This window comes from Rattus norvegicus, chromosome 3, assembly GCF_036323735.1.
Source record: "Rattus norvegicus strain BN/NHsdMcwi chromosome 3, GRCr8, whole genome shotgun sequence".
Lineage (NCBI taxonomy): Eukaryota > Metazoa > Chordata > Mammalia > Rodentia > Muridae > Rattus > Rattus norvegicus.
Genome location: NC_086021.1, coordinates 111,839,450 through 111,857,092, shown reverse-complemented (window position 1 = coordinate 111,857,092; position 17,643 = coordinate 111,839,450). Strand labels below are relative to the sequence as shown.

Below are 17,643 nucleotides of genomic sequence, written 5' to 3'. Positions count from 1 at the left end.
CCACAGTTCCTGACACCGGGTACCACAGTTCCTGACACCGGGTACCACAGTTCCTGACACCGGGTACCACAGTTCCTGACACAGGATACCACAGTTCCTGACACAGGATACCACAGTTCCTGACACAGGGTACCACAGTTCCTGACACAGGGTACCACAGTTCCTGACACCGGGTACCACAGTTCCTGACACAGGATACCACAGTTCCTGACACAGGATACCACAGTTCCTGACACCGGGTACCACAGTTCCTGACACAGGGTACCACAGTTCCTGACACCGGGTACCACAGTTCCTGACACAGGGTACCACAGTTCCTGACACCGGGTACCACAGTTCCTGACACCGGGTACCACAGTTCCTGACACAGGGTACCACAGTTCCTGACACAGGGTACCACAGTTCCTGACACCGGGTACCACAGTTCCTGACACAGGGTACCACAGTTCCTGACACCGGGTACCACAGTTCCTGACACAGGGTACCACAGTTCCTGATACAGGATACCACAGTTCCTGACACAGGATACCACAGTTCCTGACACAGGGTACCACAGTTCCTGACACAGGGTACCACAGTTCCTGACACAGGATACCACAGTTCCTGACACCGGGTACCACAGTTCCTGACACAGGATACCACAGTTCCTGACACCGGGTACCACAGTTCCTGACACCGGGTACCACAGTTCCTGACCACTTCTGGGTACAGTGTTGTTTGCTCAGTGGTGTGGAGCTACAACCCAGCGTCTCACTATCTTAGGCTTTTGATTTCTGTGAGAAAACACCATCACCAAAACCAACTTGGGGAGGAAATGGTTTATTTTAAAGTTCCTTATCACAACTCATCATCCATGAAGTCAGAGCAGGAGCTCAAACAGGCAGGAACCTGGAGGCAGGAACCTGGAGGCAGGAACGGACACAGAGTCAATGAAGAAGTGCTGCTTGCTTGCTCCCCATGGCTTGCTCAGCCAGCTTTCTCATAGCATCCAGAACACACAGTTGAGGGGGTAGTCCTGTCCACAGAGAGCTGGGCTCTTCCACATCAATTGATTAAGAAAATGCACCACAGGCTTGCCCACAGGCCAATCTAGTGGAGGCAAGTTCTCATCCAATATGGCTCCAGCATGTATCAATCTGACATAAAACTTACAATGCTTTGCAAAGCCACTACCACTCAATTACATCGCAGGCCTCATTTCCACAACTTTGATTAGTTTTCTATTTCCTGTTTCTGTTCATTGTCCATCTGGTTCACTTTTAAAGCTTAGCCTTTTATGTTTTTTTCACCATTCCCATGATCTTGTGGATTTATTGCCATTTTACAACAGTTTCAAACGGTGGCAGAAATGAATGTCAGTTAAATTAATTATCATTAACTGGAAGTCATAACCAGGTAGTCTCTAACTTGGGAAGATCCCAAGTTTATTCATGCTTCACAATTCATTCATTTAATAACACTTAACAAAGTCCTACTGCATGCTTGACACAATCTCCTGGACTTATCATGTTCCTTCAGTTACACTGTTACTGTCTTCATGGAGTTTACACTTTATCAAGAATATAAATTTGTACATAATATAAACACACTTGAAAATATGTTATTATTTCCAACAAAACTGAAAACACTGTAAAAAATGGATATTGTCAGAGGTCAAACAAATCATTTGCTAAATTGTTTAATCTTCAAAAACCAGTAAATTGTCCTAGTTACTACAGTAATAATACGATAACAACAGAGTAAAGTATAAAGATTACTATATGACTATAGGAACATAACTAAATTTACAACTAGAATTTAGGTATCTATGTTCTTTCTAAATTCACTTCTAAAAATGTAAGACGGATGACAGCATAAGTGCAGCGCCCTAAAAACCCCCAGCCGTTATCAAGAGCAATGATCCCTTTAGTGCAGGTAGAATCAGGATGCTCCTCAAGAAAACACTTGCCATATCTAAGCAGTATTATCCTCAGCAACAGTTCAGCACTAATATTTTGTTATGCTATATATCAGTGGTTCTTAGACATCAGTCTGCAGCTAAGCACTGATCCATGACAAACTTCTTACCAGTCGACAGCCAAATGTCATTACATGACTTTTCTTATAATGATCTGTCCTTTATCCTGAGATTACATCTTTAAAATACATATATTTTTAATGTTCTGCTTTATAAAATGATGGTGGTGATAAATGATAATGTTTTCTTTTTTAATGTGTTACTTAACAAACTTTGTACTATATTAATAAAAAATAGAGCATCTTAACTTTTAAAATTAAATGATAGAACAAAATACTTAAATGCAACTAAACAGAGGAAGCATAGTAGATAAAAATTTACATAAAATAAATATTAACTATAAATTACCTGATTCTTTTCTCTCAGCACCTTCAATTCTGCACTGACTTCACCATTAGCTTGAGTTTCTTGCTGAAGCAATTGCTGCATATGTTGAAAAGAAATGATGATGTCCTTCAAAACACAAAATAGATCCTCTTTCAAAGTTCGTTCCTCAAATGCATTTCTGGTTTTAAGCGACTTATATCTTAATTTTCACACTATATATTAAACTAATAGCACTTCTATAATTTACTATCTAGAATGATTAGTGTTACACAAATTTCTATCAAGTATTATTTCTAAAAGTCCCTTAACTTGTAAATTAAATTTTTGAAATGGGTCACAGATTCTAAGACATTACTGAACAAGGTAAAATATTCAGAACTGAAATAAACTTGTTGCCTTACTCACCCACAGGTGAGGAATATATAATAGTAAAATGTTGCATGAACTACAATATTATAAAATGACTCTGTAAACCAGGCTGTCACCAATCAAATGGAGGTAAAGCAAGAAAAAAATACAGAATAGAGGAAGAGGGGCCGGGAGGCAGCCCGGAAGTTTAGAGCATTGTTGCTATTGCAGAGGACCCAGGTTTGGCTCTCAGCACTCACTCACATGACAGCTCACAACCATCTGTAACTTCAGGTCCATCAGCTCCAACGCCCTCTTCTGGATTCCATAGGCACCAGGCACAAACATAGTGCATATGGATATATATGCAGACAAAACATTCATATACATAAGATAAATCTATTTTAAAAATAACCGTAGTTTCCCCAAACTATTCTTTAAATACAAAAAAAAAAAGAAAAAAGAAAAAAGAAACTGAGGTAGGAAATATGTGGCTGATGATGCCTATAATCTCAGCACATGAGAGGCTGAGACAGGAAGATTGCCAATGAATTTGAGGCCATCATGGGTTTCATAGTCAATTACAAGCCATTCTATGCAGAGACCATGACAAGAAAAAATGGCCCAGCAATCAAGAGTGCTCACTATACAATCATGAGGACCAGACTTGCACCCCAGCATCTACTTAACAGGCCAGACATGTTGCAAGCATCTGTAACTCTGAGGGACTGAAGGGTTCTGGCCTCTTTGTATAGAGATATGTGAGTGTACATGTGAGTGCACACATACAAATGCACATACTAAGACATAAACACACACACACATAAATGTAAAGGCACACACTAAACCCAGGAGGCAGAGGCGGTTGGGACCCTGTGACTTCAAGGTCAAGAATGATCTATATAGCTAATTCCAAGGAAACCTGGGCTACATAGTGAAACTTTGTCTCAAATAAAGAAATAAAATCTTTTTAAATAACAAAACAGAAGTTTAATTCAACTGGCTAGGAATACATAAACATTTCCACTCAGTATATGTTAACTGAATGCCTACTTCACACAGAGGCAAATATCAGTCCACTTCTACTTCCTACTACTGTTTTTTAAAATAGTAACTGATTTCCAAAATATGTGATAACTGGCTTACCTGCTTTTCTTCTTGAATGTGGGTAATCTCTTCATTAATTTTTCTATTTAATTCCAATTCCTTAAAATTGAAGAATTTTAAAGTTATAATGTAAAATTCAGTAAATTCTATATTCAATTCAGTAGCTATGTTTATGTTGAGACATTGGCTCCAGTGAATTAAAGAGTCCAATGTGTGCTAGTACAAAACATAAATGTTAAAACTATAAAACTTCTTCTCTTAAAAGTTATTCAGAGACACCACTGTGCCATAAAATTACCTGAAGCTACATTTGAGTGGGATTAAAATTGTTATGACCAAATTTTGTACTAGGTATTTGCTAATGACAAAGAAATCTAATAATTTAAAAAATATTGATACATTATTTTTATTGTATTAACTTGCAAACAAAAAATATTTTATGCAATTATCCTGAGGTTTTCATACTTTTAATAAGGTTTTAATTTTATAACTGAATAAATTTAATCAAATACCACGTTGAGTCTTTCTTGAAGCTCTTCATATTTTTGTTCTTTAATTATTAGATCTATACTTTCTCCCTCCATCTTATGCTGACAAGTGACCTTGGACTTAATCAGCTCTGAAGCTGCTTTCTTTAGTTCCTTAACATAAGAAACAAAACGCAAATTCAGTATACATATTTCAATAAAGCAAGGCATTTTCATGATAATTTCCAAATCTGTATACACACACACACACACACACACACACACACACACACACACACACACACATATATATATATATATATATATCCATTATTAAAGTTCTTCTTTGCAGATTCCATACATTTCTTTGGAACAGTATTGTGATATCTCACACACACCATCTCTTACAACTATCACCCTCCTCCTTCTCAAAAGTCTCTTCTTCACACTCACATGTGTCTTGTCTTTTGACATATGACTCTAACTTATCAGTCTATGTATTCATGGGCTTGGCACTTTGCCCTGGAGCCTAGCGGCCTCACTTGTGATACACAAATAAAGACAATGACTGTCTCTTTCCCGACTCCACCAGCAGCCAATACTTAGGCAGGATGGAGTTTGATCATACAAGTCCCTTCCTGATCCAAGACTGCAGAGCAGGCTTGGTCTTTCCCAGACCCAGTACAGACAACTACAGCTGCTAAGTCATGACTGCAATGGCTAGGTCACGCCCAGCAGATCCCCTTTTGCAACCCTTCTCCCTTATCTTCTAGCTCCTACTTCTTTCACTCCCTCATCCACGTTTCCTTAGCCCTAAAGGATAGAGTATAAATATCCTGCACAAGGCTGAGCCCTCAACCATCACTTATTCTCAGCGGATGGAGCAGTGTGAGTCTGTATAGTCAATGGCAGCTCACTGCAAAGTGACCCTTCTAACCTATCGACTGAGCTCTTGGCAGAAAAGATCTCATGGTGGAGTACTCAACATAATTTTACTGATCTATCAAGGTCCTTTATGGAAAGAAGTTTTTGAAAGACAGAAGCTAAAAAAAAATTGTGTCCTAGCACTCACAGATGAGATGAGACCAACAGCAAATGTTGGCAAGTGCTGCCAGCTGGGGAGGAGGCCAAGAATGTGGTATCTAGGAAGCTCAAAGAAAACAGGGATTCCACCAAAACTGGATGCCTCCACTCTACACAGCTTCATATAGTTCTGTGTAAATCCCCATTCAAAATCCAGGAGAATTAGTCTTAGGTTCAAATACCATTTTTGGGTAAGCACATTGCATAAAGGACTGTTAATCGTGTGGATCTAGCAGTAGGCAGTTTACTGTCTGGCTAACAAGAACTCTCAGCGTGTTTTAAAGAAGGTAAACAGCTGGAGAGAGCTCAGTTGTGAAGAGCACTCGCTGCTCATGCAAAGGACCCAGGTGCAATCTAGTGCCCTTACAGCATCTTACAAATATCCCTAACTCTGGTTCCAGAGGGGGGCCGTGTCTAAGAGCCTATTCTGACCTCTTCCGGTACCAGGCATGCACATGCACCTGCAGGGAAAACACCTGTATACACACACATAAAATAAATAAATTAAATAACAAAACAAAAATTGAATGACAAAAGCAAGACCTGAATTAGGGAAATGTGTGAAATGGGTGCATACCCTTCATTTGACCATTCTTCCTTGCCATGCTCTTCCCACACTGCTCTCTGTCCTATATCACTGACCTCTGTGAGATCAGGAAATCCGGTGTTCTTTGGACCCCAGTAGGGTTAGATCTGTGGGAGACACCTGTGTAGTAGCGACCTTCCTATAGATCACAATCTAGTGACAGCCCTCCATCTTCAGGAACTCACAGCTCAACCTTCTGTGCTGTAGCTACAGCTCTCTCCAAATCTCACTGTGAAATGGAAACTTCTGGTTTCTTTGGAAAGTCAATTATATCGGATGGTGTTTTGCTGGGGCAAACGTGAAGGAGTATTTTCTTGAGGTGGATACAAGTGAAAGGACATTTTGCAAAAGCAAAATGAAAAGCATGTGAAGAAATGTTTCATTGAAATGGACACAGGTGAAAGGATATTTCACTAAGGCAAACTCGTGAAGGAACGTTTTTGGTGAAGCATAGGTAAAAAAATGTTTTTACTAAAGCAAGCACCTGAAAGGACGCATAATGAAGGATTTCACTAACGACATGCATGAGTCCACCTTACACTACATAGTTGAGCCCCATTTATCATGACCCAAGAGAGAAAAATGCACCAAAAAAACTTTTAGTGGTGTGCTGATGGCTTCATGGACTCAGGCCGATTGGCAGAGTGATATCAGCTGATATAGACTCACATGGAGTTTTACTAAGACAGACTGAGGCAAGACCTGTGGAGGACACGTGATGTTCGGAAGGGAATGTAAATAGAACTGAACTGTCTGTAAGAGGGGCTTGCTTGCATAGTAAGCTCCGCAAAGCTTCTTGGTCTCAAGTCTTCTCTGATCTTCACTTCCTTGAAAGAGGCACAGTGAGAACTTCTCCTGGTGTCCCTAGTGATACTAATCCTTCTGCTGACTCATGCTGATTCAGCTGAGGCCTGGCTGTTCCAAGCTAGGTCGTGCCACCACTGCTGCTCTCCTGACACTGCTGGACTGGATTGCTAGTGTATCTGTGAAGTATTTGTGAGTGGACTGAGCTGCCGCTGGTGAATCCTGTGAACTGAACTTCTGATTTCCTAACAACTCAAAAGAACCTTTTCTAAACAGGTCCACTTCTCTTGAACCCTAATAACCTTTCTTTTCCACTACGTCTGGTGGGTGGTGGGCTAGAAGGGAGGTTAAAGTGTTTAAGAACCATTATTAAAAGTAGGCTTTGAAAAATTAAAGCTTACCCCTCTGCTTCAGTCCCTGTCCCTTCAGTTGTGACTGTAGTTGGCATTTTCCCCTCTACATCTGTAGGATGCTTCACCACCCATTGTTTTCTTAACTCTGTCACCAATTATGTAAACATCCTCCCCATTACACTTTTCCATTACCACTTCCGCTGTGTCTTCTATTTCTCCTCCAACTCCATTTAATACAATTGTGTAAAAGAAATTAAGACATCTTAAGTACAGGAGAGGTACAAAGGAGGAGAACTGCTACATTGAACATTCTTTCCATCTATCGAGTACTTACTATGTATCAAGTGCCTACAGCTTCTCTCTTAAGCTTGTAGATTAAAGAGTTTGTTTAAAAGAGTGGAGGAACTCTAGAGAAAAGAACACTAGCTAGCTGGCTATCCTGTAGCAACCAGAGCATGAGATGATGACTGTGAGGCAGGTCAGAAACGCAGGGGTATATCGGGACTATGGGAACAGAAAGAAGGCCCTCATCCAGGATTCTGACTGAAGTTGAAATCAAGAATTTCTACATGATTAATAATGTTTGTTTAAGGCTTTTCTCCTTCCCCAGCTATAAGCCTTACAGTCTTACAAGAATTTCACTAGAAACCCCACTTGCATGTCCTAAGCTTTTGTGTAACCATTAGAGCCCCTAGGTTTTCTCTACCAGATAGAATCCATCCAAGTCACCATTTTCGGACAAGTGAATTCCTTCCCTGTTTCAGGTATGGAGAAAATGGGAGAGTGCAAACTCTAGTATGTGACCAGCTACAATAGATGTTATAATAAACTTGCAAACAGTTTAAAACAAATAGCAGAAGAAGAGGTGTGGCAGTTCAGTCCTTTGGAGGCTGAGGTAAGATGACAGCTTAAGCCTGGGGATTCAAAGCTAGCCTGGGAAATAAAACAAAATCCTGAGGAAGCTGAGAGAGGAAGGGAAGGAGGGAGAAAGGGAAGAAGAGGAAGAAGATGAAGGAAGAGAGAACAGAAAAGAAATCGAGGGGACTGAAGGGTGCATTGAAAGCCTGAGCCTGGGGCAAGTGAGGTGAAAACAGAGGCAGGGAATTATCCATAGAACTGTCACTAACGCAAGGACACAAATTCACTGAGAGGAAAACTGGGAAAAGAGAAAGAACAGGGACTGTACAGTTTTGAAAGAGTGGAGGGAGGCATCGTCAGTGAGGCAGAATAATCTTCTGTAGAGTTTGAAAAGACCTTTAACTAGGTCACTTTACACGGGTGCCATGAAATTGACTGAGAAGCCTTCTATACTTGCCCATTGCTTCCTTCATGTTTACACTTCACATCTTAAGCCACCAAACAACAAGGACACTCTATCACACAAAGGAACAATAAAGCGGGTTCTAGCATTTATTGATTTGGGCACTCATTGTATATTACCAATAACTAGTCATGTCCATCTGGGGTGTTACTCTTCTCTGAACTTGTAACAAGAGGCCAATTTCAATAGTATTTAGTAACTATCTAACCAGGGATATTAAGTCTGTCGTTTCCTAAGACCATCTCACGATATATATATATATATATATATATATATATATATATATATATATATATATATATATATATATATATCACAGGCTGGTTTTAAGTTCACAGTCTTCCTGCCTCCCAAATGCTGGGATTGTAGGAAAGCACCATCACTAGCTCTTGGTACTCCTTATAAAAGTTTGCTCCAACTGCCTCTTGCTTACCAAAACTGGACCACATGCTCGCACTTGAACCTCACAGTAGAGCAAGGAAAGAGTGACAGTGATGGATTTAGACTGATCATGGGCAGTACAATGACTGCTGACATGACCAAATCCATGACCAGAGACTGTTAAATACTGTAAAGGTTACAGTTTGTCCTGACTATGACAGTCATGCACAATATAGTGAGGGAAAGTGGAGAATGCTTTTTACAAATTGTTTGATACTGAATTATCTACCCCTCTTTCAGGTCTTAGTCCCTTTTCCCACAAAAAGTTGTTAGATCCAATTAACAGCTTTCAAATTGTGTTCTGACAAGGCTTAGCAGTGTTGTGCCGAGCTTCTGTTAAAAACTGGAGCTAACAGGAATGGCTCAAGAGTTTTTCCAAGTCTCCCGTCATGTCTACCAGCTCTAGACTCATTTGTTTCCATACTTATCTCCCACATCATAAAAAATTCCATGGCTTTAAAAAAAAAAAAAAAAGGATGAGGGGCTGGAGAGATGGCTCAGTGGTTAAGAGCACCAACTGCTCTTCCAGAGGTCCTGAGTTCAATTTCCAGCAACCACATGGTGGCTCACAACCATCTTTAACGGGATCTGATGCCCTCTTCTGGTGTGTCTGAAGACAGCGACAGTGTACTCACATACATAAAATAAAATAAATAAATCTTTATTTATCTGAAACCTAGATTAGATGAACCACATGGTGGCTCACAACCATCTTTAACGGGATCTGATGCCCTCTTCTGGTGTGTCTGAAGACAGCGACAGTGTACTCACATACATAAAATAAAATAAATAAATCTTTATTTATCTGAAACCTAGATTAGATGATCCCGTGGTTTTATGAGATTTAGAAATGATCTGTACTAGATAATTTGCATAGAGCTAGCCATCGTAGAAAACTTGAAGGAAGGTCAAACAACTGAGAAGTTTGACAGAATTTCAAACTTTCCTATTGGGAAAGCACTCAGAAACAAACGAGGCTGCTCAGCCATTGTGTAGGCCTGTACAGCTCAACTGAAGCTATGATGCAGAACTATGTTAGTCTGATTGCAACTTAACTTCATGTGTAAACTGCAGTGCTTCCATTCAGCAATACAGCATGTTAAATTTTCTAGGTGACTGTGTTTTTCATTATTTATATTTATTACAGATATGAAAACAGGGATAGCATGTACTATTATACTACTACAAAAGAGAACAAGATGGGAAGAGAAAGCAACATCAGTGTGCACCAAATCCCAGGTCTCTTTCAGAAGGCTAACAGAAAAGCCTAGTTTTATGCTGGCTCAGTAGAACTACTGCATACTCCTGTCTCATACCCCTATTCCTTCCATTCCAACTGCTTACTCCGTATTTCCCAACTACTCCTTTTCTAGTAGACCATCATTTCTTCTTTTCTTCAATGAAGTAAACAGATGGGATGAAAGAAGTAGAGGGATGAGATACGAGCATGTCATACTAGTTCTACTGAGCTAAACATGGTGGCACACGTAAAGAGAGAGCCCTGCTCTATAAGTTCCTTGCGAAAAAGTATCTTGTTTCACAACTTATATCCAACATAGCTATCTTCAGAAATTTAATAAGAATTAAAAGGTCTAGTGAAATTTGCAGATGATATGATAGTATATTTAAGTGATCCCGAAAGTTCCACCAGAGAACTACTAAAGCTGATAAACAACTTCAGCAAAGTGGCTGGGTATAAAATTAACTCAAATAAATCAGTAGCCTTCCTCTACACAAAAGAGAAACAAGCCGAAAAAGAAATTAGGGAAACGACACCCTTCATAATAGACCCAAATAATATAAAGTACCTCGGTGTGACTTTAACCAAGCAAGTAAAAGATTTGTTCAATAAGAACTTCAAGACACTGAAGAAAGAAATTGAAGAAGACCTCAGAAGATGGAAAGATCTCCCATGCTCATGCATTGGCAGGATTAATATAGTAAAAATGGCCATTTTACCAAAAGCAATCTACAGATTCAATGCAATCCCCATCAAAATACCAATCCAATTCTTCAAAGAGTTAGACAGAACAATTTGCAAATTCATCTGGAATAACAAATAACCCAGGATAGCTAAAACTATTCTCAACAATAAAAGGACTTCAGGGGGAATCACTATCCCTGAACTCAAGCAATATTATAGAGCAATAGTGATAAAAACTGCATGGTATTGGTACAGAGACAGACAAATAGACAAATGGAACAGAACTGAAGACCCAGAAATGAACCCACACACCTTATGATTTTGATTTTTGACAAAGGAGTCAAAACCATCCAATGGAAAAAAGATAGCATTTTCAGCAAATGGTGCTGGTTCAACTGGAGGTCAACATGTAGAAGAATGCAAATCGATCCATGCTTATTACCGTGTACAAAGCTTAAGTCCAAGTGGATCAAGGACCTCCACAACAAACCAGACACACTCAAACTAATAGAAGAAAAACTAGGGAAGCATCTGGAACACATGGGCACTGGAAAAATTTTCCTGAACAAAACACCAATGGCTTATGCTCTAAGAGCAAGAATCGACAAATGGGACTTCGTAAAACTGCAAAGCTTCTGTAAGGCAAAGGACACTGTGGTTAGGACAAAACGGCAACCAACAAATTGGGAAAAGATCTTTACCAATCCTACAACAGATAGAGGGCTTATATCCAGAATATACAAAGAACTCGAGAAGATGGACCGCAGGGAGACAAATAGCCCTATTAAAAAATGGGGTTCAGAGCTAAACAAAGAGTTCACAGCTGAGGAATGCCGAATGGCTGAGAAACACCTAAAGAAATGTTCAACATCTTTAGTCATAAGGGAAATGCAAATCAAAACAACCCTGAGATTTCACCTCACACCAGTGAGAATGGCTAAGATCAAAAACTCAGGTGATAACAAATGCTGGCCAGGATGTGGAGAAAGAGGAACACTCCTCCATTGTTGGTGGGATTGCAGACTGGTAAAACCATTCTGGAAATCAGTCTGGAGGTTCCTCAGAAAATTGGACATTGAACTACCTGAGGATCCAGCTATACCTCTCTTGGGCATATACCCACTCCTTCTTTAAAAGGGGAACAAGAATACCCTTGGTAGGGAATAGAGAGGCAAAGATTAAAACAGACACAGAAGGAACACCCATTCAGAGCCTGCCCCACATGTGGCCCATACATATACAGCCACCCAATTAGACAAGATGGATGAAGCAAAGAAGTGCAGGCCGACAGGAGCCGGATGTAGATCTCTGCTGAGAGACACTGCCAGAATACAGCAAATACAGAGGCGAATGCCAGCAGCAAACCACTGAACTGAGAATAGGACCCCCGTTGGAGGAATCAGAGAAAGAACTGGAAGAGCTTGAAGGGGCTCGAGACCCCATAGGTACAACAACGCCAAGCAACCAGAGCTTCCAGGGACTAAGCCACTACCTAAAGACTATACATGGACTGACCCTGGACTCTGACCTCAGAGGTAGCAATGAATATCCTAGTAAGAGCACCAGTGGAAGGGGAAGCCCTTGGTCCTGCTAAGACTGAACCCCCAGTGAACGTGACTGTTGGGGGGAGGGCGGCAATGGGGGGGGGATGGGGAGGGGAACGCTCATATAGAAGGGGAGGGGTTAGGGGGATGTTGGCCCGGAAACTGGGAAAGGGAATAACATTCGAAATGTAAATAAGAAATACTCAAGTTAATAAAAAAAAAAAGGTCTAGTGAATATACTCAGTAAAGAATGATAAGTATGAAGAAGCTCTGATTTGCCATTGTTTAAAATAAATTTGATCAATTTTGATGTATTCAGCATAAAGTAAATGGCAACAAACACACTTGATGAAGGCACTCAAAGTCAGCAAAACAGACTATTGTTAACGGTACAATAGATACAGTCAATTTACAAGGCTGGTGAAAGTAGCAGACATGAGCATAGTGCTGAGCATTTATGACTGAATTCTCCAGCTTTCCGCCATTTAAGAAACAACACAGCACTTCAGATCCACGTCCCGGAGACTTCCAATGTTAAGTGTGAGCAGAACAGTGAAATTTCATTAGCAAACTGGAGGAGCAAAGCTTGGCAGATGTGAGTTATCAGCACTGTGTCAACTTTAAAAGAACAATTTTTAACTGGAAAATAATCTTGACTGTTATAATCAAGAATCCCCGCGTTGTGAATTAAAATAGGATAATTTCTCATTTTAAGTCTAAATTAAGTATATTCTGGTCAGCAAATGATATAATGAATGAATCATTATTCTAGTCTGCCATAGGCTAAATGTTTTTTAACTGAACTTATTAAACAAGTTATTGTTTATACCATTTCCAGCATTAATAAATATAAAGAATGAGGTGCTAGTTAAAAGGACTATGGAGGGTGACAAAGGGGAAGATAAATTTAGCTTCATAATATAAGATCTTAAGATGTATAAAATTAATGCAAAGGTAAAATATCTGCTAAAGGATCCTAAAGTTTTCATCTCAACTCACATTTCCAGAATACTTGACTGATAGTCATATTATACATTATTTAATCTAGTAATATCTCTTATATTCAGATGGCTAAAGAAAATACCTTTCTTCCTTTTTCAATTATGTGTATATGTATGGGAGTATAGATGCATAGGGGATGCAAAGAGGGCAGTTACCCCTAGAGCTTGAGTTACAGGCAGTTGCTAGACATCCAACAAAGGTGCTAAGAACCAAACCTGGGTCCTCTAGGAGAACCAGCAAGCACTCTTAACCACTGAGCCATCTCTCCATCCCAACTGATTCTATTTTTTAAAATTATTTTATTTTTATTTTATGTTCATTGGTGATTTGACTGCATGTATGTCTGTGTACCCTTACACACTTGGGAGCCATCTCTCCAGCCCTGATTTTACTTTTCAAAGGCACCAATGAAACTGACTTAGATATAATGTATATCTTTTCTTATATAATTATATCATATAATTACACTTGCTTTCTTATGTAAAGATAACTTTCAAAGGAAAACTGAAAATAGTTTTTGAAATTTTAGTTATTAGTTTTTTAATATTAGCCTTTCCTATACCACTATATAATTGAATTAAGTAAATAAGATTCAAACAAATTAGCAATTAAGTTATTCAATGACTTGTTTTATATTAGTGATGTGTTCAAAGTTCGTTCCTGAGCTTCATTGGCCTGTTAATAAGAGGTATGCAGTTGTATACGAGGTAAAGCCATTTACATAACTTATAACTCTCTATATAAATGAGAATTGGTGATCTAAAAGGTTTTTTCTTCTTTACAAAATTCAACAAACTTCTATTTGCTTCAGTATTTTTCTTTTTTAAATTATGTTTATTTATCTACTTGTGTGTGGGTGTGGGTGCATGAACCACAGCACATGTGTGGATCAGAAAACACCTTGCGGGACTCAGTTCTTTCCTTCCAGCACCCTTGGGTCCTGTAACCTGTGGGTCCCTGCGTTACCAGTCATACTATCTCCTCAGTCGTCTTTCTGTACTTAACAGTACTGTGAAATGTGAAGCTGCTAGAATTAGTCTTTTAGGAAATAACCTAACATGTATCAATTCTTGTTAAAATAATTGTTGCGAAATAATCCCTAAGTTAGAAGAATCTCCAGTATAGAAAACTAATAGATGGCTGGGAAAAGTGAAAATAAATTATTTCATGTCTTTTCTTACTCGTATATATTAATTAATCTTAAGAGCATAATAAATTGAAATCAAAGACCTCCATGAAATACTTCTCCACTGAAAAGCTATGCTTTTAATTTTACAGGCTTTATAAGCTTTAAAATACCCTGAACTTTTAGTACATTGTCTGTTTTCTAACCATTTTATTCAAAGCCGTTAGTGTAACAGATAAACAGCACATGCTTTGATCTCATGAAATTACAACTTATAGTTCCTGCAGTCATAAATACCATGCTGTTTTCTCCCCACCCCTCCCTTTCCAGCACAGCAGAGTCTGCTTAATATCACAGTCTCCTGGAGAGTCTGACATTTACTCAGACAAACAGCGGAGGTCATGAATGCTGGCATAGATAATATCAGAACTCCTCATGATTGCCACAGCAGCGGAGACAGCATACAGAACTGCAGTACCCAGTTTATCTATCCACTAAGTTTGATCTGCTTCATTTTGCTTCACACACAAAAGGAATCCTACCTTATCACAAACCAATAACTTAACTGTTCTGGACAAAATCACACAGCAGCATAAAGAAAACAGAAAAGTGTCTCTAAGAAAATTAATGATTAGAAGTTTTAAGTGAGTGATCTGACCAATGTGATTACTTGGTTAGCTTCTGAAATTCTCAAAAAGGCTTTTTCTAAGATTAAAATTAAAGACTATGTAAAATCTTAAAACATAAAATAGTGTATCTAGAATATCTAAACACTTTGAAATTTTATAGCCATGGGATTCAAAAACTACTCACTGGAGGAAAACTGGCAACTTCAACAAATGGTGCTGGCAAAACTAAATGTCCACATGAAATTAGATCTGTCATTACTATTTGCGCAGAAATCAACTGCAAATGGCTCAAAGACCCCGATGTGAAATCCAAAATGCTGAAACTTGGAGAGGAAAGCATAGGCAACACAGCACAAGATATAGGTGTAGGGACAAACTTTCTATGTAGGACTCAAACTTTTCATGAACTAAGGTCAACAATTGACAAACGGAATCTCATAAAACTAAAATGTTCCTGTACAACCCAGGAAGCCAAATGAAGAGAAACCCCGCAGACTGAGAAAGGATCTTTGCCAGCTATATACATGATAGAGGCCTAGTATCCATAATCTACAGAGAACTAAAATAAAAGACTCAAGAAAACAAACGGCCCAATGTAAAAACAGGCCATGGATGTGGACAGTATTCGAAAAAGAAGAAACAAAGTAGCTAAGAAACTCAGAAAGGGCTCTGCCCCCCTAGCAATAAGGAAATGCAAATTAAACCACTCTGAGGTTTCCCTTTGGTCAGGATCCAGATAAGTGCGGCAAGAATGCAGAGGTCAATGCTCCTTCACTGTTGGTGAGATGGGAAACTAGTCCAGCCACTCTGTAAATCACCGTGGACAATTCTCAAAAAACTAGAACTCAATCTGCCATCTGCCCAAATGACTTGGCAAACTGTTTCACAGACACTTGCTCAGCCATGGCTATCACCACCCTTTTTACAAAAGCTAAGAAAGAGAACATCCTTGACAAACAGATAATGAAAGAGTGGCACATATACACTATAGAATACTATTTAGCTATTAAAAAAGATGAGTTGTTAAATTTTCAGGTAAATGTATGGGCCTAGAAAAAATTATATTGAGTGATATAACCCAGAAAGACATCTGTGGTTCCTAACTCTCAGACTTCAGGTATGCTCATAATATGAGTTACTGCAGAGACCAGGAAAGAAAAATAGGACCATGTGGGTGAGGGGCTCTTGAAAGAGTGATAGCAGGAGACGGGTGACTTGAAGGGGGAAATGGGAAAGGGGGGTTAACTTGGAAGGGCAAGGGGAGGATATGGTAGGGCACACTTTTAATCCCAGTATTTAGGAGGCAGAGACAGGTAGATCTCTATGAGTTTGAGGCCAGCCTTGTCTACATAGTGAGGTTCAGGACAGCCAGGAAGTCACTGTGGTCATGGCTTTAAGTTCTCTCCTGTCCCAGGCCCTTGTGAACCTCATGTCCATAGTAGAAGTGAACTGCCCTGCTCCATATATGCTCCCTGTCAAAATGTTCTCCCGCCATGGCTCAGAAGCAAGTGTGCCAAGGAGTACAGGCTAAAACCTCTGCTAATGAGCTAAATATGAGCTAAAATACATTATTTCTATACTTGTTTATTCAGATAATTGGTCATAGGTATGATAAAGGTAGCTGACAGTAATGCTTTATAGAGTAACCAAAATCATCAATGCATAAACTGCCAGTACATGTAGACGCCCTGCGATCTATGTGAGCAAACATAGTGACCTGTCAGGTAAGATGTGTCTACTGGTATAAGAGCAGCATGATTATGATGAGGGTAACCAACTTCCTTCTCGTTGAATTTGAGACATACTTCACAGGAGGGAATTTATAAAACCCTGGGAAAAAGCCTATCTACGGTTGGTGAGGTCATAGGACCTAGGAGAGAGCCACTTCATCCTTCTCCTCCTCCTATTACTATGACTACAAGCTGAATGGACATGTTTTCAAATTGCCTTTCAAATTTCCATGTTCACATCAGTAAACTAGTCATACTCTCAAGCTTTGTCAAAGAAGCTGCTTGTAGTGGGTGGGAGTTAATGCAGATACTCATAACTGCTTAAAGTGCAGAGTATTGGCCCTAAAAGGAACATCTGTATCACCCCTCCAAGACTGAGAGAACATCACAGAATAGGAGGCAGAAAAGAATATAAGACCCAGAGGATAAGAAAAATACAAAAGATGCCTTCTAGACATGGCATGGCTACGGCACTCATCAATCACTGTAGCCATGACTACCAACACACTGACTGGACATGAGTGGCTCATCACATTTCATCACGGAAGGGAGGATTTGAAGGACCACCCTGCCCTGAGCAACTACTGAAATAATAGGTGCTGGAAGGGTGTGTCACTTTCCTTGGTGGTTTACCCACTGATAGGTTGCTTGTGCTCTAGTGAAAATATTCCACTCATGCTCATGCAATAACACTAATTAAACCCAGTGAGTCAATGTACTAGCGAGTTTATGTCAACTTAATGTGAGCTATAGTTATTCAAGAGGAGAGAACCTCATTTGAGAAAATGCCTCCATAAGACTGGGTTGTAAATAAGCATTTTCTTAATTAGTGAT

At 39.5% G+C, this 17,643-nt stretch overlaps 1 protein-coding gene across 5 annotated transcripts in view; it reads right to left on the bottom strand.

The window, feature by feature from the left end:
• Ccdc73 (coiled-coil domain containing 73) overlaps positions 1–17,643 on the bottom strand; it is a 141,818-nt gene that overhangs the window by 22,496 nt on the left and 101,679 nt on the right. For all 5 annotated transcript variants that reach the window (XM_063284942.1, XM_006234667.5, XM_063284943.1 and 2 more), the window contains 3 exons: positions 4,312–4,440; positions 3,839–3,898; positions 2,366–2,470 (listed from right to left, as the gene is read on the bottom strand). In XM_063284942.1, coding sequence (XP_063141012.1) covers positions 2,366–2,470; positions 3,839–3,898; positions 4,312–4,440 — 294 coding nt within the window. The remainder of the gene's footprint in view (positions 1–2,365; positions 2,471–3,838; positions 3,899–4,311; positions 4,441–17,643) is intronic.